Consider the following 17,893-nt stretch of genomic DNA (forward strand, 5'->3'; position numbering starts at 1 on the left):
CAATCCGCAACCACGTGATGACAATTGTCCAAAGACAACAACTGTCTCGCCAATTGGCATCGTATAAACTAGGCTCAAAAGACAGAGATTTATGAAGAATACAAAGTTTATTCATTAAAAGTAAAAACAAGCATTACAAATACGTCATCCATAGTGAAGACAATATTACAAACATTACAAATACATACTATTCACATAATAAATGTAACAAATCCAAAAGGTAGATTACATTCGACTTTCAACAATTCAAGTCTAATTTTTGTATTTTGTGTCCAAAAGCGTAGAAACTAGACATTTTCAACTTATAAGGGTCGTTTGCACAGTGACAGTTTAAACTAAATTTAATTTTAAACTGGATTGAATCCGTATCAAGTCTCGTTTGTTATAATGTGATTCATTTTGAGTTTAAGCCAACTGCTGATTGAATTCAGTTTAAGCTTTGACTGTGCAAACGGCCTTTAGAAGGATAAAACACACTGTTATCATGCGTCATGTGTTTGCCATAAATGACACTTGTTGCTAATTTTAGCGTGTAGTTGTTACAAGATTTCCCCTCAGATAAAATATAAAATAAGGAAAATATAAAAAAATACAATAAAATAAGAGGATATCCCTTGGTAAAGGGCGTTTATCTTCCAAATTTCAAGCCGATTACCGTCGACTACTGTTTATTATTACTGTTTTGGTAAGGTACCTAACAACGGCACAGTGTGAGAGACTACCAGCGTCACATTTCTCACATAGCTTCACCAAAAAGGACTACCTACTATTAAAAATCTGGTGTGGTACACTCACACAACTTTCCTTGCTCATTGAACTGTAAGCCTCATTCTTAAACGAGAATAATTTAGGGGAATAATATAATGACGATTGGCGGCAACATATTTGGAACTACGACTACTGTATAATGTGTATTAAATAATTGTTTTCAGAGTACTTTTTCCTTTGTGTGATGTGAAATTCAATGATTTTTTTAAAAGTCGTCAAAACAGCTGTGTTCTACAGATGAAATATCTCGACCATGTGTTCTTTTTCTCAATAATATTACGGAGCTCCTGCAATTTTCCCAGAATTAAGACTCATGTCAGTTGATAGGGCTTTTAAATAGCTATCCATGGTATAAATTTGAAGAAAATCGTTAGAGCCGTTTTCGAGAAAAACGTGAAAAGAATGGTTTTGTAGTAATTATCCGCACTTTGAATTGAATTTTATTGAATTTCTTATTGTCGGATCCTCATGGTACAAGGACCTTAAGTTTAAAATTTCAAGTCAATCGGTTGATTAGGAATGGAGTTATCGTGTTCACAGACATACACACAAACACACACACACACACATACAGACCAATACCCAAAAATCACTTTTTTTGACTCAGGGGACCTAGAAACGTATAGAAATTTAGAAATTTGGGTACCTTAATTTTTTCGGAAAGCAATACTTTCCTTACCTATGGTAATAGTAGTATAATATTATCAATGATTAATCAATACATCACACATTTACTGTATTACATATTTAAAAAGTCAATCCTTACTAACGTGAATGTATACAAAAATCTGAATCATTCCTCGGAATCTTCCAAACGTATTGGCAAGCCAAAGAACTAGTCTTCACACACAGACCTCAGGTCCATCTGAAGATCATTCCTGAATTAAAGCACTGTCGTTTCACGACTCTTCCCTGATAAGTTATGAATCTCAATCGTGATAAAAATACTAGGATGACGATTTTTTGAGGACCACTTTATATTTGATTCAATTTTAATTATTTTGTTTGTAGTTTTTATTGTACAAAAAATTATCCTTATGTAAGAGATCTTGTAAGAGTATGAAGAACTGACAGCAGATTATAAATCATATTGTTTTGTTTTTTATGAGGAATAAATAAATTTTTGAATTTGAATAGTCTGGTTGAGCAAACAATACATTCTGGCAAGATGTAAAAATAACTCCAGCTCGGTCAATATCTATTCAAAAATTATAAATTTGGTCTCAAATTGTAGAAAAAAGTTTGCTAAGAAAATTTAATAAGACCAATCTTAATAAATGAGGTATCCTTGAAATCTTGATAAAATTTGCCAACTTTTTGTCTCTTGTTTTGTCGCTAAATATTTTGTAAATTTTCTATAAAGTGAACGGTTTTCGTGAAATTTGCAATAAAAAATTTAGAATGACTGCAATTTTGAAAATTTACATCAAAAAAGTTTCATTTCTGAAAAATTAATTTAAAGTGGAAAGTTGTGTGTATTTTTTGGCTTCAAAATTTTCTGAAATAACTTAATTTATTCAAAGTGCGGTAATATTAAGTGCAATATTTGACTACAATTTGGTATTTTAATCATTCTAAATTCAAAATTTCTAGCTCATATATGTTTTTGGACAGAAATTGAACTTTAAATTTTTTCAGTAAGAACATAACCTATTTTTTGGACATTTTATTATTTATCAAAATTTGGGAACAGAATAGTTTTGGGCTATGCCTGTTGTTCTATCCCGATCATATTCATATGATTTGTAATTCTAACAACAAATAAATAAATAAATTTGATTTTTTAAAGTTGAGTCTTCATAGCATAAATATTCATGCCAAATTTCAGATCAATACATCATTTCGTTCTTGAGATAAAAATTCTCAAGTGAAAAAAAACAAAATGGATGACCGCTGAGTTTTGGACACTTAAAATACGACATTTGTAGTCTCCTATCATCCAGGAACAATACCCTAAAATGTTCGACACTACTTTTGAAACACTCTGTATATCTCCTCTTCCAGCACATTGCAAGACTCACTGATAAATTCCTTGCATAGCTGGTTTAACATTTGTTCTAAGTCCTCACGTGACACAACAGACGACGAGCATTCAGCCATGTTTTCACCTTAGTTTAATTTTAAAGAAAATGCTATAGTGAGGTCCACGTTATAATGTCAGTGGATACAGATAGAAGAACAGCGTTGTCTGTTCTCTGCCTTAATTAATTATATTTATACATTGTCAAAAACAGATTTGGCATCGTTGCGGAGGTAGTAAAAGATAGTACTACCTGCTTTGTCGATTGATAGACAAGGATAGCAACATCAAAGCATAGAGAAACGATAGCATAAGTAGATATCCCATGGTATAGGGCGTTTATGTCGCAACTTTTACTGTTATCCCAAGCCGATAGTTCACTCAGTTCTTTCCCATGCAGCTGTGTGACGCTGGTAGTCTCAAATTGTGCCGTTCATACACTCTCACCCCAACAAAACAGTAAAAATTGACAATAATTGACAGTAATCGGCTTGAGATAACAGTAAAAGTTGCGACATAAATTCCCCATACCATGGGATATCTATACGCTAAAGTTTCTCTATGATCAAAGTTTATCAAATACTGTCATTATAACGTGGAGCTCACTATAGGATTTGAGTCAGCTGTATAATATTCAGTTCTCGACTGTCGTGGCAATAGTTGGCAACGTAACATCTCCTCGTTTAACTGGCCTGGCCTCCGACAATCCGCAAGCACGTGATGACAATTGTCCAAAGAAAACAACTGTCTCGCCAATTGGCATCGTATAAACTAGGCTCAAAAGACAGAGATTTATGAAGAATACAAAGTTTATTCATTAAAAGTAAAAACAAGCATTACAAATACGTCATCCATAGTGAAGACAATATTACAAACATTACAAATACATACTATTCACATAATAAAGACAATATTTTGATTTAAATATAAAGAAAATAAAAATCTCAGAAAATAAAATCAAATGACCGAAACATGTTGTGATAAAATATTTAAAAAAAAGGGTACTGAGATTTTTATTTTCTTTATATTTATATTACAAGTAGCCCTATACAGGAAAGAGATAAATATTTTGATTGTATAAAATACATAATTGGGTGTACCTAACTTTTGAACGCCTTTAGCACAGAATCTTGATGCATATTTTGCAAAGTATTATTTAAAAATACAATATAAGAACATAAAGTATCCTTTATTTATAATATTTTTTTCCAAAATTACTTTACTCTCTGAGATTCACTTCAAACTGTCATCATTTGGAGACCAAAAAGCATTGGCATTACTCATAAGGAATGCTGACAGGAGTCTAAAATATACAATGAAAGCCCCTTTCACAATAAGGTGGTTTCACTACAAAAATGAACCCCCTTCAGTGACACCCCATTTTCAGTCTGTACGCACACCTTAAGCTGCGTACACATATACGCACTTCCAACCCGCACCGAGCACGCTCCGCCCTCGTTCCTCCATCGAACCACAGTTGCTCCGCCCCGCACCCATCATGAACGTTACGGAAGATGATAGATCTTCTCGCGTTCCCCGGTCGAACCACTGTTGCTCCCCGGTCGATCATCAATCGCTCTGATGGAGTGACGTTCGGTTGCGGAGCAGAGCGAAAGTCTGTACGCACCTTTAAGGATCAAGTTACATTTTGCTTTTTCGCAGCTATAATTTCAAAAAAAACTTTTCGTGTCTGAAGTAGTAAACGTTTTCAGTTTTTCATATTACCAATATTAATTATTAGTACTAGTAGTTCTGTGAACAGTAGACCTCACGCAGTATTGTGATCCACAAGTACCTGATTGAAACTATAGACCCTATGGAAATACAGCAATAGACTGGCTTCTCCACACATCTGTATAATCACTTGTCAGCTGATTTCTTGATGAATAATTCTATAGTCTGATTTTTACTCTAATATTGGCGTATGAAGGAGGCTCCTTTTTCCTTTGATATTATCCTTAAAATGCAAAATTTCCAAAAACCTTGTATATACGTCGACGCGCAATTAAAAAAGGAACATACCTGTCAAATTTCATGAAAATCTATTACCTCGTTTCGCCGTGAATGCTCAACATATAAACATTTACATTTAAACATTAATAGAAATGACAAATCGTCGACTTGAATCTTAGACCTCACTTCGCTCGGTCAATTATTTAGATTGATGTAGTGAATGTAAAGAGTCAATTTTCACTTGAAAAGCTCCTTCACTTTTGCTCCTTCGGACGCGGAAATGTATGTTTGCCAAAATTCATCAACAAATATTATTTGAATTGGAAAAGATGCCACCTTTTTAAATGTTTCTAGTACAAATGTTTCTTCTTCAAACTAGTAGTTCTGTGAGCAGTAGACCTCGCGCTCTGTAAGTTACATTGATCTAGTTGATAGGTTGATGACCAACAAAAAAGTACTTTTTTGTTGGTAATCAACTTCTCATCCACTTATTAATTTTGTCAATTCAAGACATGTTTCTTAATAAATGTTACAGTAAATATGATTGATTTTGTGAAGGTGAAAAAACAAATTTCACTTGAGCTGTACTTACTTCAATATTTATCAAGAAACACGACAAATTGAAAAAATAATAAGTGGATAAGAAGTTGATGACTAACAGAAAAGTACAGCTCAAGTGAAATTTGTATTTTCATCTTCACAACATCAGTCATATTCATTGTAACATTTATTAAAAAAACATGACTTGAATTGACAATATTAATATGTGGATGAGGAGTTTATAACTAAAAAAGTACAGATTAAGTGAAAATTGTTTTTTCACATTCGCATCAATCTTAACAATTAATATTGATGATATGAAAAATTGAAAACGATTACTTTTAATAGTTATTTGTGCAACTAGTGCGCAAAGTGACAGTTTGCTGCACCGAAAGAAACGTTTACGCCCGAGCCGTAGGCGAGGCAACATTAAGATACAGCCCCAGTCAAATCCTGTTTGGCCAAACCCTTCCACGGCCAGGGGAATGGAGCCACTGGCCCGAAAATCAACTCGAACCGCACAAAGACCATATTAACCAGCGTCTACACACGCTAACCGCAATCCAACGCGAAGCCGTGTTGAACCAAGAAAATTATCTCAATAGGAAGTGTAACAAATAAAAGAATAAAGAGAAATGACCAGTCTAACGAAAAGATTATAAGTGTTTTGTTATGTGTTATTTCATCATCTATTTATGTTCTTCACATTAATGTGATTTATTCAAATAATCAATTCGTTAGTAGGCCTACTGATCGATTGTATTCTTCTTAGTGGTTAGTGCCTCTACTCGATGTTTGGTAAAGCACACTACCAAAAATTATAGGATCTTTAAATTTGTGGATAATTGAATGAATTAATCCCCAGATTTCTCCAAATCGTATGGGTTTCGATCAATCAATTACCTCACAGGAACAGGAACGCCTCCACCAGTGTATTTTTTTATATAAAGAAAAAAACACAAAAACTTGGAAATTTTGATAATAAAAATTTTGACTCACACAAGGTGTTTGAATTTTTGAAATAGGATGAAAATAGAAGAAGTAAGAATTGGAAAAGTAATTTAGTTTTTATTGACACAAAGTTCTTATCAATTTTGAACAATATTTAAAAAAATACAAAAGGTTGAAAATCGGTAATACGGATGATTAAACAAACAAATCTTATTTTAAACAATTACGCCCTTTCTTATGAAACCGTTGGCTTATATTTAATTATCTAAAATGAAATTGATTTTATTTAAGAATTTAAATTTATTAAAAAAAAATATGTTGAGGAAAACGTTCTATTATTGTTATTATTATTATTTAAGATATTACAGTTTAAAAGGATGACAATGAATTTTGAAAGAAAATTAAAGAAAAAGAAACTTACAGAAAATATGGAACTGACTCTCCTGGGTAAACCTGGACTCGTGGTCGATACCGCAGTTGAACGAGAAGCGAGTGCCTTTTTTAGGAATGAAAATTTTGTCAGCGCAACTGCTGAGTTTGTATCAAGTTCTTAGCCAATGGCGTGGAAGCTTTGCTAAGACATTTTTATTGAATAGAACGTTTTCCTCTCTTGCTCTGCAGTTTAAGATGAAAATGAATTTGTTTAAATTATACTATATTTTATAACATTTAAAATAATTGAAAGTACTGTATTTTATTAAAAATAATTATAATTAAATTATTTTTGAGACACGGTTCTGTCACTATCATGACATGTCCCCTCCCCTAGGAGAAGAGCCGACCCTGGCTCTACAAGTGCAAAGCAAGAGACAATTATTGAACAATAATTCACAATACACATTCTGATTGAGAGTATAACATAATAATTATATTAACAGTTCATTAAATCAATATGGTAACATAAATTTGATAAATTCCTTCTTTCTTGTCAATAGTTTATTCAGTGATAATCATCTTGGTCGTGGTAGCTTGAATATAGATATCTTTTCTTTTACATTTATAGAATTTAAAAAAAAATGTTATTCAAAGAATTCAATAAAACTATGCTTACTCTTCTCGTTAAAATACATATATACCAATGATAATACAAATAATCCTACTAACTATGAAAATGTATTAATAATAATAATAATAATTGTTTTTCTTATAATTAAAAAATGATAATTGAATAATATTAATTAATTAAGTTGATCTTATTCCATACTAATAAAGAAATCAATAATGCATTAATAATACCGATAATAAAATAGACAAAAATTAAAATAGGTTATTCAACTGATATAATTGGAAATCAATGAATTAAATAATATTAATTAATAATGCATTCAAATTTTATTATATTTAATACATACAAGACAAATGAAAAGTCAATCAATAATGTATTCAATTAATATTCAATTAAATATTCAATAGGTAAATCGTGGAATACAAATGAAAAATCCAAAATTAGAATAAAAATTGTAGCCTATTCATAAGTAATACATTAAAATAATATGCAAAAGGTCAATCATACTATAATACTAATGAAAAATCCATAATTAGTAATAAAATAATATTCAACAATAATGCATTTAATTAATCTTCAATAGGTAAATCATGTAATTCAATTGAAATATCAATAATTTGTAAATTAATATTCATTAATAGAGCATTCAATAGATCAATAAATAAATAATACAGATCAATAACACAACTAAATAATATCCTATGTTCAGTTTTGATTAATTACATAAGACAATTGACACACAAAAGAAAAGTTACATCAAAACGTTTTTCTTTTTAACAATTTCTGTGGTATTTGACTGTTCAATCTTTAAGCTCCATCATATGTATTGTGGGTTTTTCTTGAGCCTTTTTTAGAGTCAGTAGCATGTGAATCTTATTTATGAAGTACAGTAATGCCAAAGTAATCAGTGCTAACCATGCATAAATAAAATAGAATGCCATGGAAGTAGAATTAAAAATATCATACCAACTGTTTGGAAGTGTTACTTTTTCAAATAAATCTGGTGCTATATTGTTATGAATAAACAATGTTGGTATTGTTACATTCCAGTCATCTTTCAAAATATCAGTAAAATTATCAAAATGAGGATTTCTATGTGGTTGAAAAGAATCTACTTTTAATGATTTAATATTTAGCCAGTGTAAAGGTAAGAAGTGTTGAATATTTGGAATTAGAGGAGCACGGGAGTCACAAGGAAATGTCTTTCTGATAAGTGTTTTGTTCTTCTCCTGTAGCTCACAGTTGCACGGGATAGATGTTTGAATTGTTCCTGGAAGAGTAGTCGATAATAGTTGTTCTTCTCCTCCTTCACATTTAATTGATGTCCCTGGTTGAATGTTGGTGACATAGAATACCGTAGGTGACATTTCTAGAATTTGGACGGCATCCGTGTTGCTTGTACAGGTGAAAACGCAAAATTCTTGTAGTTGTTGTAACGTTGATGACATAACGAGATGCTCCGTACATTTTGATGATAATTCTCCTGAATGCTGCTGTCTAGGTAGATAGCAGAGCTTTGTTTTGGGTACTTGGCAAAGCTCTAGTTGTTTTCCGGCCAAAACTTGAATGGTGTTTCCGCTTTTCGCAATGATCATGTCTTCTCTTGGCAGCCAACACGATTGGTTTTTCCAGCTGAGTGGGGTGGGAATGTACTTGAATAAAGTGAAGTTCGATGCTTTCGTGACAATTGGAATCTTCACCGTGATTGTAACGTCTTCTTCTGTGACTCGGCATGTTGTTATTGGAAGTTGATATAGCTGCTGATAATTTTTGAGATCAACCGCCAACTGTTGATTTGTTGTTGAATTCATCTTCTCTTGTAGCTGAGAGAGATCCTTCAATAACAATTCTGGTTTGATGACGTTTGCTGGTATTAATTTTTGTTGGCAGGTTTCTTTTATTGATGTGATGAAGTTTCGTCTGGCAATGAGGTATAGATGTGAGTATATGTGAAAAGCGTATGCAATCATTTGAGTGTAGAGTTCTTCATCTGCTGCTACTTGTGATTTTTTGAAAAGTTTGTAGGCTGCATGGAACTGATTAGAGATGTTGTTAGTGAAGAGGTTTAATTCTCCCGTCACTTTGATTAGATCTTGATGGTCGTCTTTCACGAGACTTTGGAAAGCATTCAGGTGGTCTGTGATATGCTGCTCGTTGAATTCGAGTCCATGGAGCTCTCCGTCTGTCGCTGTGCCGCAGCAGAAGTGTAGGAAGTCTCCTATTGCGTCGATCGACCGAGTAGTACGACTCATTTTCGAGGTTTTCTGGTGATCATGTTTGATGATTTCGTTTATTGAGTTGTATAATTGCTCAATAACTTTTTCGATCGAGCAATCAGAGTGTAGTGGGCATCTGGGTTGGAATACTTTGTCCGCTTGGAGAAGAGTCATCTGCGCCATTGGAAAGTTCGTCTTGTAGCTGATAGGCACAGAAGCTTCATAAGCGTGTACGTGAGGAATTGGTTGAAGAATTACTCCTGAGAACACCTTGACAGCTGCTGTTTCCATACACCATATCAGAAATAGTAAGGGAAGGGCTTGAGGAAACATGACTTACCGGGTGGGTTCTGGCTTCTGAAAAGTTAATAATAATTATTTTACATCGAGATATTAAATTTATTATTTGTTTGGCATTTAGATTCACTGCTACATATTATTGATTGAATATTCGCTACTGTAAATTAAAACATTTTACTTTAATTTATAGATCTTTATTTTTGTGCATTTTAAATATCAATATTATCATATTATATTGAATCAAAATTTTATTACAATAGTTTACTCGTTGTATCTCTTTGTGTTCTATATACACAAGTTATTTTGATAAATTGATTATTTACAATTAATTTGATTACCTACATACAAAGTACATAAAAATAATAATTGCAGTAGCATACAAAATTGTCTCTTGAATAGTTCAATAATCAATGTATGTATGAATTTTCTCAAATTACTTTTTATTTACAATTTATTCAACAATAAATTCATTCAAATTATTCATTATAAATTTATTCAATTATTATAGATTCACATAAAAAGGTACTTTATTCACATAAAAAGGTAATGAATGCTCTTATCAATTGTTGAATAATGGAGATGCTATGAATATATCTCCATAATATTAATGAAAATAATGAATAGGCCTACTCAACTCAATTTGACTTCAAATGAATGCAAAAAAATTCGGGTTTTTAAATGTCTCATCAATAATAAGTGATCAGTTATTCTTTCTCAATATAAGTTGTATTGTATTGATAAGTGAAAAACAAAAATAAGTATTGAAGTATAATAATTTAAATAGAAGTAAGAAAATAATAATTGATGAAAATGAGAATTTGATAAATCAACAGCAACAAGCTCATCTGATCAAATTTTTCCAGAACAGCTTAAAGAAGTGTCAATCTTATGCAAAATAATATTTAAGAATATACAATAATATATTCTGAAATTATGCTTGTGACAATTACATTAAAATGAGTGAAATTATTGAAGTATTTGTATTTTTCAAACAAAATCTTCAATTATTGTAAACGTAATTTACAATACGAAGGTTTTTTTCTTTCTTCAGTTGAAGTGATAAGGTTTTAATTTACATTTATATTCTGATGAGTATATTTCAAAAATACTTGAATATTAATCATAATAATGGAATCTTTTATCTACTGTAAAATTTCTTCATTCTACGGACATGTATTACTTCTGGAACAAATTGACCTCTTTTTTCTAAAATTACTTCGTAGTTGTGATCTGAAATCTTCTTAGAAATTGTATAAGGGCCTTTGAAATGACTATTGAATTTTTTACAAGTGTCAGGCTCGTTTGGTGGATACGATACAAGCACCTTGTCTCCTACTTGAAATTCTACATGTTTATGTTTTTCATCAAAGCGAATCTTTTGTCGTTGTTGGGCCTTTTGTATTATATTCGGTAATTGTGACCGAATTTCAGCTAGATCGTGTAGCACTTGAAATCGATCTATTTCAGCTGATGGGGGTAAAAATGCTACATCGAAAGGGCTGAGTGGATGAAAACCATGTACTAGATAAAAAGGTGTGTATCCTAGAGATTCTTGATATGAAATATTGTAGGCAAAGCACACATACTTTATGTTGGAATGCCAATTGTTTTGCTTTTCATTTATGTAACATTTCAACATAGTTATTAGCGTATGGTTATATCTTTCAGTTATGCCCTGACTAGTTGGCATGTAACTGGAGCCAAATTTTTGCGTCACTCCTAGTGAAACACAAAATTGTTTTACTAATTCTGACCTGAAATTCGTACCATTATCTGTATGTATGACTCTCGGTAATCCATACGTAGTGGAAAAATTTGTGAAGAATTTAACTGTTGTTTTTGCATCAATGGAAACTACTGGTTCACAGAAGGCAAACCTTGTAGCTCGGTCTACTGCTACTAATATATACTTATAGCGACCTCCGCTCAGTGATAAAGGGCCTATTGCATCTATACATATGGTATGAAATGGTTGTTTTGGAATTTCTATCGGCTTCAACAATCCTGCTGGTTTTGTTTTTGCTGTTTTTGTATTTTGACAGGTTGGACAGGATTTAACGTAATCAATGATGTCTTGTCTCATTGTTGGCCAGTGATATTTTACTCTTATTTTGGAAATAGTCTTTTCTATTCCTAAGTGACCGCCAAAATGAACAGACTCATGAAATTGTTGTAGGATTTGTGGAACTAAAGATTGTGGAAGTGCTAAAATATGGAGAAAACTTGTTTTGTATTGAGAATCTTTGTAATATAGAATATCGTCTTTAAGCAAGTAACTTCGGGATTTTCTAGCAAATTGCTTTTCTGCTGCATTTATACAAGATATATTTTATTTAAATATGGGTCTTGTTTCTGTAATAAGCCTATATTTGCACATTGTATTGTATTGATTTCTTGCCATTCATTCTCAATTGGTACATCTATGGGAGCTCTTGATAATGCGTCTATGAGCTGGAGATTTTTCCCTGGCTTGTACTTAATTTCAAAATCATAATAGACTAATTTCGCTGCTAATTTAGCAAGACGAGAGTTTGGCTCTTTTATGTTTCTATAATGTTGGAGGCTACTATGATCAGTTATAACTGTGAACTTTTTATTCAAGAGTAAGGGTCTGAAATGTGAAATGCAATATACTACAGCTAACATTTCTAAATGAGTTGCTGGCCAATTTTCTTCATTTTTACTCAATCTTCGAGAAACGTAAGATACTGGTTTCATAGCTCCGTCGTCATCTAACTGGCATAAACATCCAGCGATTCCAACACTACAAGCATCTGTCATAAGGACTGTCTCCCTATCATCTTGATAATGCAAAAGTACAGGTTTTGTCATAAGACATTTTCGGAGACCCGATAGCCGAGACACAGCCTCGTTACCAGATCGGCGACCAGGTGCTCACACGGAATCATCAACTCTCAAACAAGGCTCAGAAATTCCACGTGGGCCTAGCACCCAGATGGAAGGGACCATATACGGTCGCCCACAACCAAGGAGCTGTCTACTGGATCACCCGTGACAACGAGACCATCAAGGTGTACGAGACTCAACTACGCCCGGCTCCAACCACCGACCAGCAACATCTCTTGGAATAACAACCCACCTGTTGGGGGAGACCCTTCTGGTCTTATTTCTGTAATTATTGACCACAACCCACCTGTTTGGGGAGACCCTTCTGGTCTCACTTCTGTAAAATTATCGCCCAATGGCACTTTTGTATATTTTGTAAACATTGTATCTTGTTTTTTGCAATCAATAAATTCTCGCCGTGGCTACCTCAAACGGGGGGGGGGAATTGATACCTCCCTCGCGTTCGCTACCTTTCAGCCTGCCGCTGTGCTCTGCTCCCCACGCCACGCATCAACCAAATGAGTGGTTGACCCACCCGCCACCAGGGTGCGCCTCAGTCGCCGCCACCCGTTCCTGCGTTTCTATTGGCCGAGCACCGCCGGCCAATAGCAGCGCAGGTGAACTCGGGGACTGTGAATAAAAGGGGGCTACTCAGCTACCCTCGATAGCACTTGCTCACTAGCAGCCTTCCACTGAAGAGCCAGAAGAGACCACCAGCCGAGACCACTACCGGAGACCACTACCAGCCGAGACCACTACCGAGACCAGGAGCAGAGCAGCGAGCAGGCCAAGAGGGAACCACGGCGAGACTAACCGCAACCTGAGGTGTCTTCCTTGTCTACTACCCAGCCGATGCCTAGGAGGAACCGCGCCGGCCGCCGAATCCAGAAGAGGAGGGCCCTACGTCGGCTTCGCCAGGTGGAGGAGAGGCTGAGGCTGTACACCGCCGCGCCAGCTGCGCCCCAAGACTTAGCGCCCCAGCCTAACAACTGGCGCGCGATTCTGGATGCGCGGGTTGGGTGCCGAACCGACATCGGAGTGTGTGCAGCGGAAGCCTACGACCCTGCCTGCCCGGGGTTTGACCGAAGGCCCCTTCTAAACGAGGAAGTGGTCGAGGAGGTCCTCCCGGCGGTGATTCGGCACGACCTCTGGCTAGTAGATCACCCGGTCAGCCCTCTCCGTAGCCCGGGTAAACCAGAGTGGAGACTGCGAACCATTGACTTGAGCCCCTGCCGGCCTGCTCTCGCACCAGACGGACCTGCCCGGGACCCTCGCGCGGCGTGGTATCGCGCCAGTCGACGACTACTAAACATCTAGCCTGCCTTGGTCCCTTTTAGGGCCACCAGCAACAATCTTGGTCCCTTTTCAGGGCCACCAGCAACAAACTTGGCCCTTTTTCAGGGCCACCAAAAGCCATTTTTTTCAGACAGTGGTAACAAACCCCTCGCTCGACCCGACTGACTAGCCCAATTGATGAACGAGCCACACCTTCCGCCATATCAAAGTTGCGACATAAAAGCCCTATACCATCTACTTATGCTATTGTTTCTCTATGATAAAACTAAACCAAGCAGTAAAATTCCTGCCGAACAATCATTAGAATACTGATTGTTCAGTTAATTTAATATTTTTCGATGTTTTGAAATATCTGAATGTAGAGCTGCGTACAGACTAAGGGTGTGATCACATTGAATGCCTAACAGATCACTATTTATCTATATAAGATTCATGAGCTGACATCATAGAAAAATTCTTTCTATTAATATTACCTATTACAATAGGTAATAACAATAGATATAATACTGCCCGTGGAGCCGGTGCCAAATACTGTAATAAGGTAAGTTGATCACAGAAATAATCTAAATAAAGCTATATTACCTTGGAGACTCGCTCAATACTGTAGACTTCTCTTGGTCTGGATATCCTCCAGTATCTGCCTGAGTTCCTCATCCTCGAATCGGCCCTCCAGACTGGGGATGAGCGCCTTGGCCTCCTCGGGGGTCTCCGGACACAGATTCGCAATCGACGCCAGCTCGAATTTGTGCAACTTCTTCTGGGTCAGCAGGTTCCGAACGGCCGCTATCGTTTCCTTCAAAATAAAATCAACAATAAATTTTGTTTCTATCACAATTACAATTTGAATAAACTTTTTTGACCGAGCGAAGTGAGGTCTATAGGTGCGTACAGATATACGCGCCGCGAACATGAGCAATTCACTTTTAATCAGCTGATTATATCTGTATTTTTACAGAAACGGTAAGATACAGATATAAAAAGCTTGGCATCAATTGATTAAAAGTGAATTGCTCATGTTCGCGGCGCGTATATCTGTACGCACCTTAAGATTCAAGTCGACGGTTTTGCATTTCTCTTTATGTTTATATGTTGCGCATTTACAGCGAAACGCAGCAATAGATTTTCATGAAATTTGACAGGTATGTTCCTTTTTAAATTGCGCGTCGACTTATATACAAGGTTTTTGGAAATTTTGCATTTCAAGGATAATATAAAAGGAAAAAGGAGCCTCCTTCATACGCCAATATTAGAGTAAGAATCAGACTATAGAATTATTCGTCATAAATCAGCTGTCGAGTGGATTATAAATTGCATGCGATAAATATCTCTTTACATATGTAAATATAATTTACTTATTATATATGGCATCACCAGCAAAAGAATAAACTTTGCCCGCTGGTGACCGTTGCAAATCGAAAATAGTATAATAATATTTAAAATAAAAAAAAAATCCTCATCATTTAGTCATTTCTGAGAATGAAAAAAAGATAAAAGTAAATAAATTATAAGGGATACAATAAATTTTAATTTAAATAAGGTTTTCTATTGAAGTGAAATAGTTTGCAATTATCCAATTTTTTATATCATTACTGGTATCTCTAGTTATATGTGTTAAATTAAAAGGTAATATATTTATAAACTTGCTGCTTAAATATATCAACTGTCTCTTAACTAGTGTAAATTTTGCATAATAAACTTTGTATTTATTGATAGTATTTGGCCTAAAATTGTAATGAGATTCATTTATCATAAAAAAATTGTCTTTATACTTAATAATATATTTTGTTAAATTTTTCAAGTAGAGTTGTCTCAAAGTCAAAACGTTAAATTCGTGAAATAATAGATTAGTTGAATAAAGTCTATGTTTATTTAATATTGTTTTAATAATATATTTTTGGGTGATGAATAAATTATTTACATGAGTGTCAAAAGCTCCACCCCAGATTACTATCCCATATTCCAAAATGGATTGCACCAATGCAAAATACACGGTTTTTAAATCTTTCAGTTCTAATATTTTATTTATTTGGTAAAATTTATATGAAATATATTTAAGTTTTTTTGTTATAAAAGCAGTATGGGGCTGCCACCTCAAGCATTCATCAATGATTATTCCTAAATACTTTAAATTACATACATTTACAATACTTGGACAACTGCAGAGGTCCTTGTTTGTGCACTCTAAGTGAAGTTTTATTTTTAAGTTTCTATCAGGCTTTCCAGCTGCATTTGCTGAAAATGAAATATATTTAGTTTTCTGTACATTCAAGCTCAATGTATTTAGTTCAAGCCATTTTTGAATTTTAGACATTTCACCTTCAGCAACCCTGAAAGCATCTTCCCAGTTTTTTTGTGAAAAAATTATAGCTGTGTCATCGGCAAAAGACACCAGTTTACCACAGTCTAGTTTCAGTTTTAAAAGATCATTTACATAAAGCAGAAATAGTATTGGAGATAGCACGGTACCTTGAGGCAAACCAAAAGATGTTAGGGTTACAGAACTTTCTTGAGAATTTAAAGATAGAATTTGGGATCTGTTTTGCAGGTAACTTTTTATTAGATCAAGAGGGATTCCTCTTATACCCATTTTATCTAGTTTAATAAATAAATTATCATGTGGAACCGTGTCGAATGCTTTCGATAAATCTAAGAAGACTGCTAAAGGTTTTTCATTTTTATTAAGATTATTTGTGACAATGTTTATAAAATAAGCTAGTGCATCTTGCGTGTTTTTATTTTTTTGAAAACCAAATTGATTTTTTTGGATAATGTTATACTTATCAATATAACTCAATAAACTCATTTTTATGCATTTTTCTGCGATTTTTGCTATGTTACTCAAAAGACTAATGGGTCTATAGTTGTTGGGGTTGCTTTTGTCTCCACCTTTAAATAACGGTTTTAAATTTGCAATTTTAAAATGATTTGGAAATGTTGCTGTGATGAAGATCTTATTTATAATATGAGATAGAGGTGTTGAAATGTATTCGGCTATGTGTTTTAAAGTCATGTTATTTATGCCATCAAGACCAGGACTAGAACTACTTTTTAAATTTTTAATTATTTTTTCTATATCAGATGAGCAAGATTAATGAACCAAGAATTTTGAAAATGGTGATCGTATTTTTCAAACTGCAATTCAATTTTTTCATTAGTTATTTTGATATTCTGAGCATGTTTCATTCCGACAGAGGCAAAATGGTCATTTAATGTGTTTGCATCAATGGTAATCTTATCTCTGCCTGTGGTTTTTTCATTAATAATCTCATTTATACACTTCCAAAGATTCTTGGGGTTATTATTGTGTTTATTAATTTGATTTTTATAATAATGTGTTTTAGCAGTTGTAATTACTTTATTCAATATTACCCTGAAATTTTTCAAATCTTGTTTTAATCTTATATTGAAAGGCTCTTTCTTAATTTTTTTATACATTTTATCTTTGGTATTGATCGATTTTATCAATCCGGGAACTATCCAAGGTTTTAGGGGTCTATTTTTATGAGTAACCGTTTTTACCTGAGTTGATTTCGCAATATGTTTATTAAGCGTATTTATGAAATATACAACCATATCATCAACATCATCAACAACATCCTCCATGATAGCACTCCACTTTTCCTCAGCCATAGCCTGCCTTAAAATGTCATAATTTATTTTCTTAATGTTTACTGGGGCAATAATGTCACCAACAAAACAGTCTACATACCCCAAGTGGAGAGAAACCGAGAAGTGATCTGTAATATGAGTCTTCAATATATTGCCTATTTTACATTTTAATTTCTTATCATTGTTTCTCAGAAAAATATGATCAAGACAGGAGACGGAAGTCTCTGTTACTCTCGTATTTCCATTTATGTAAGATTTAAACCCGTTTCCACTAAAAATATCAACATACTCAATAATAAGCTGATTACTTAAACTCATATTCAAGTTGATATCGCCTGCAAAACAGACGTCAATATCTTTTGGAATTGATGTTATATAATTTTCTAA

At 34.0% G+C, this 17,893-nt stretch overlaps 1 protein-coding gene across 9 annotated transcripts in view; it reads right to left on the minus strand.

Annotated features, from left to right (window-relative positions):
- Positions 1–17,893, minus strand: part of LOC120353712 (DNA-directed RNA polymerase II subunit Rpb4-like) — a 53,843-nt gene that overhangs the window by 21,184 nt on the left and 14,766 nt on the right. For 2 of the 9 annotated variants that reach the window (XM_039438512.1, XM_039438508.1), the window contains exons 3-4: positions 14,480–14,690; positions 3,580–4,415 (exon numbers count right to left, since the gene is read on the minus strand). In XM_039438512.1, coding sequence (XP_039294446.1) covers positions 14,493–14,690 — 198 coding nt within the window. In that variant the 3' untranslated portion in view covers positions 3,580–4,415; positions 14,480–14,492. Of the gene's footprint in view, positions 1–3,579; positions 4,416–8,253; positions 9,812–14,219; positions 14,691–17,893 lie in introns of those variants that run through there. The other 7 variants (XM_039438514.1, XM_039438507.1, XM_039438506.1 and 4 more) reach the window with 6 other exon arrangements.

Source organism: Nilaparvata lugens, chromosome 11 (assembly GCF_014356525.2).
Source record: "Nilaparvata lugens isolate BPH chromosome 11, ASM1435652v1, whole genome shotgun sequence".
Classification (NCBI taxonomy): Eukaryota; Metazoa; Arthropoda; class Insecta; order Hemiptera; family Delphacidae; genus Nilaparvata; species Nilaparvata lugens.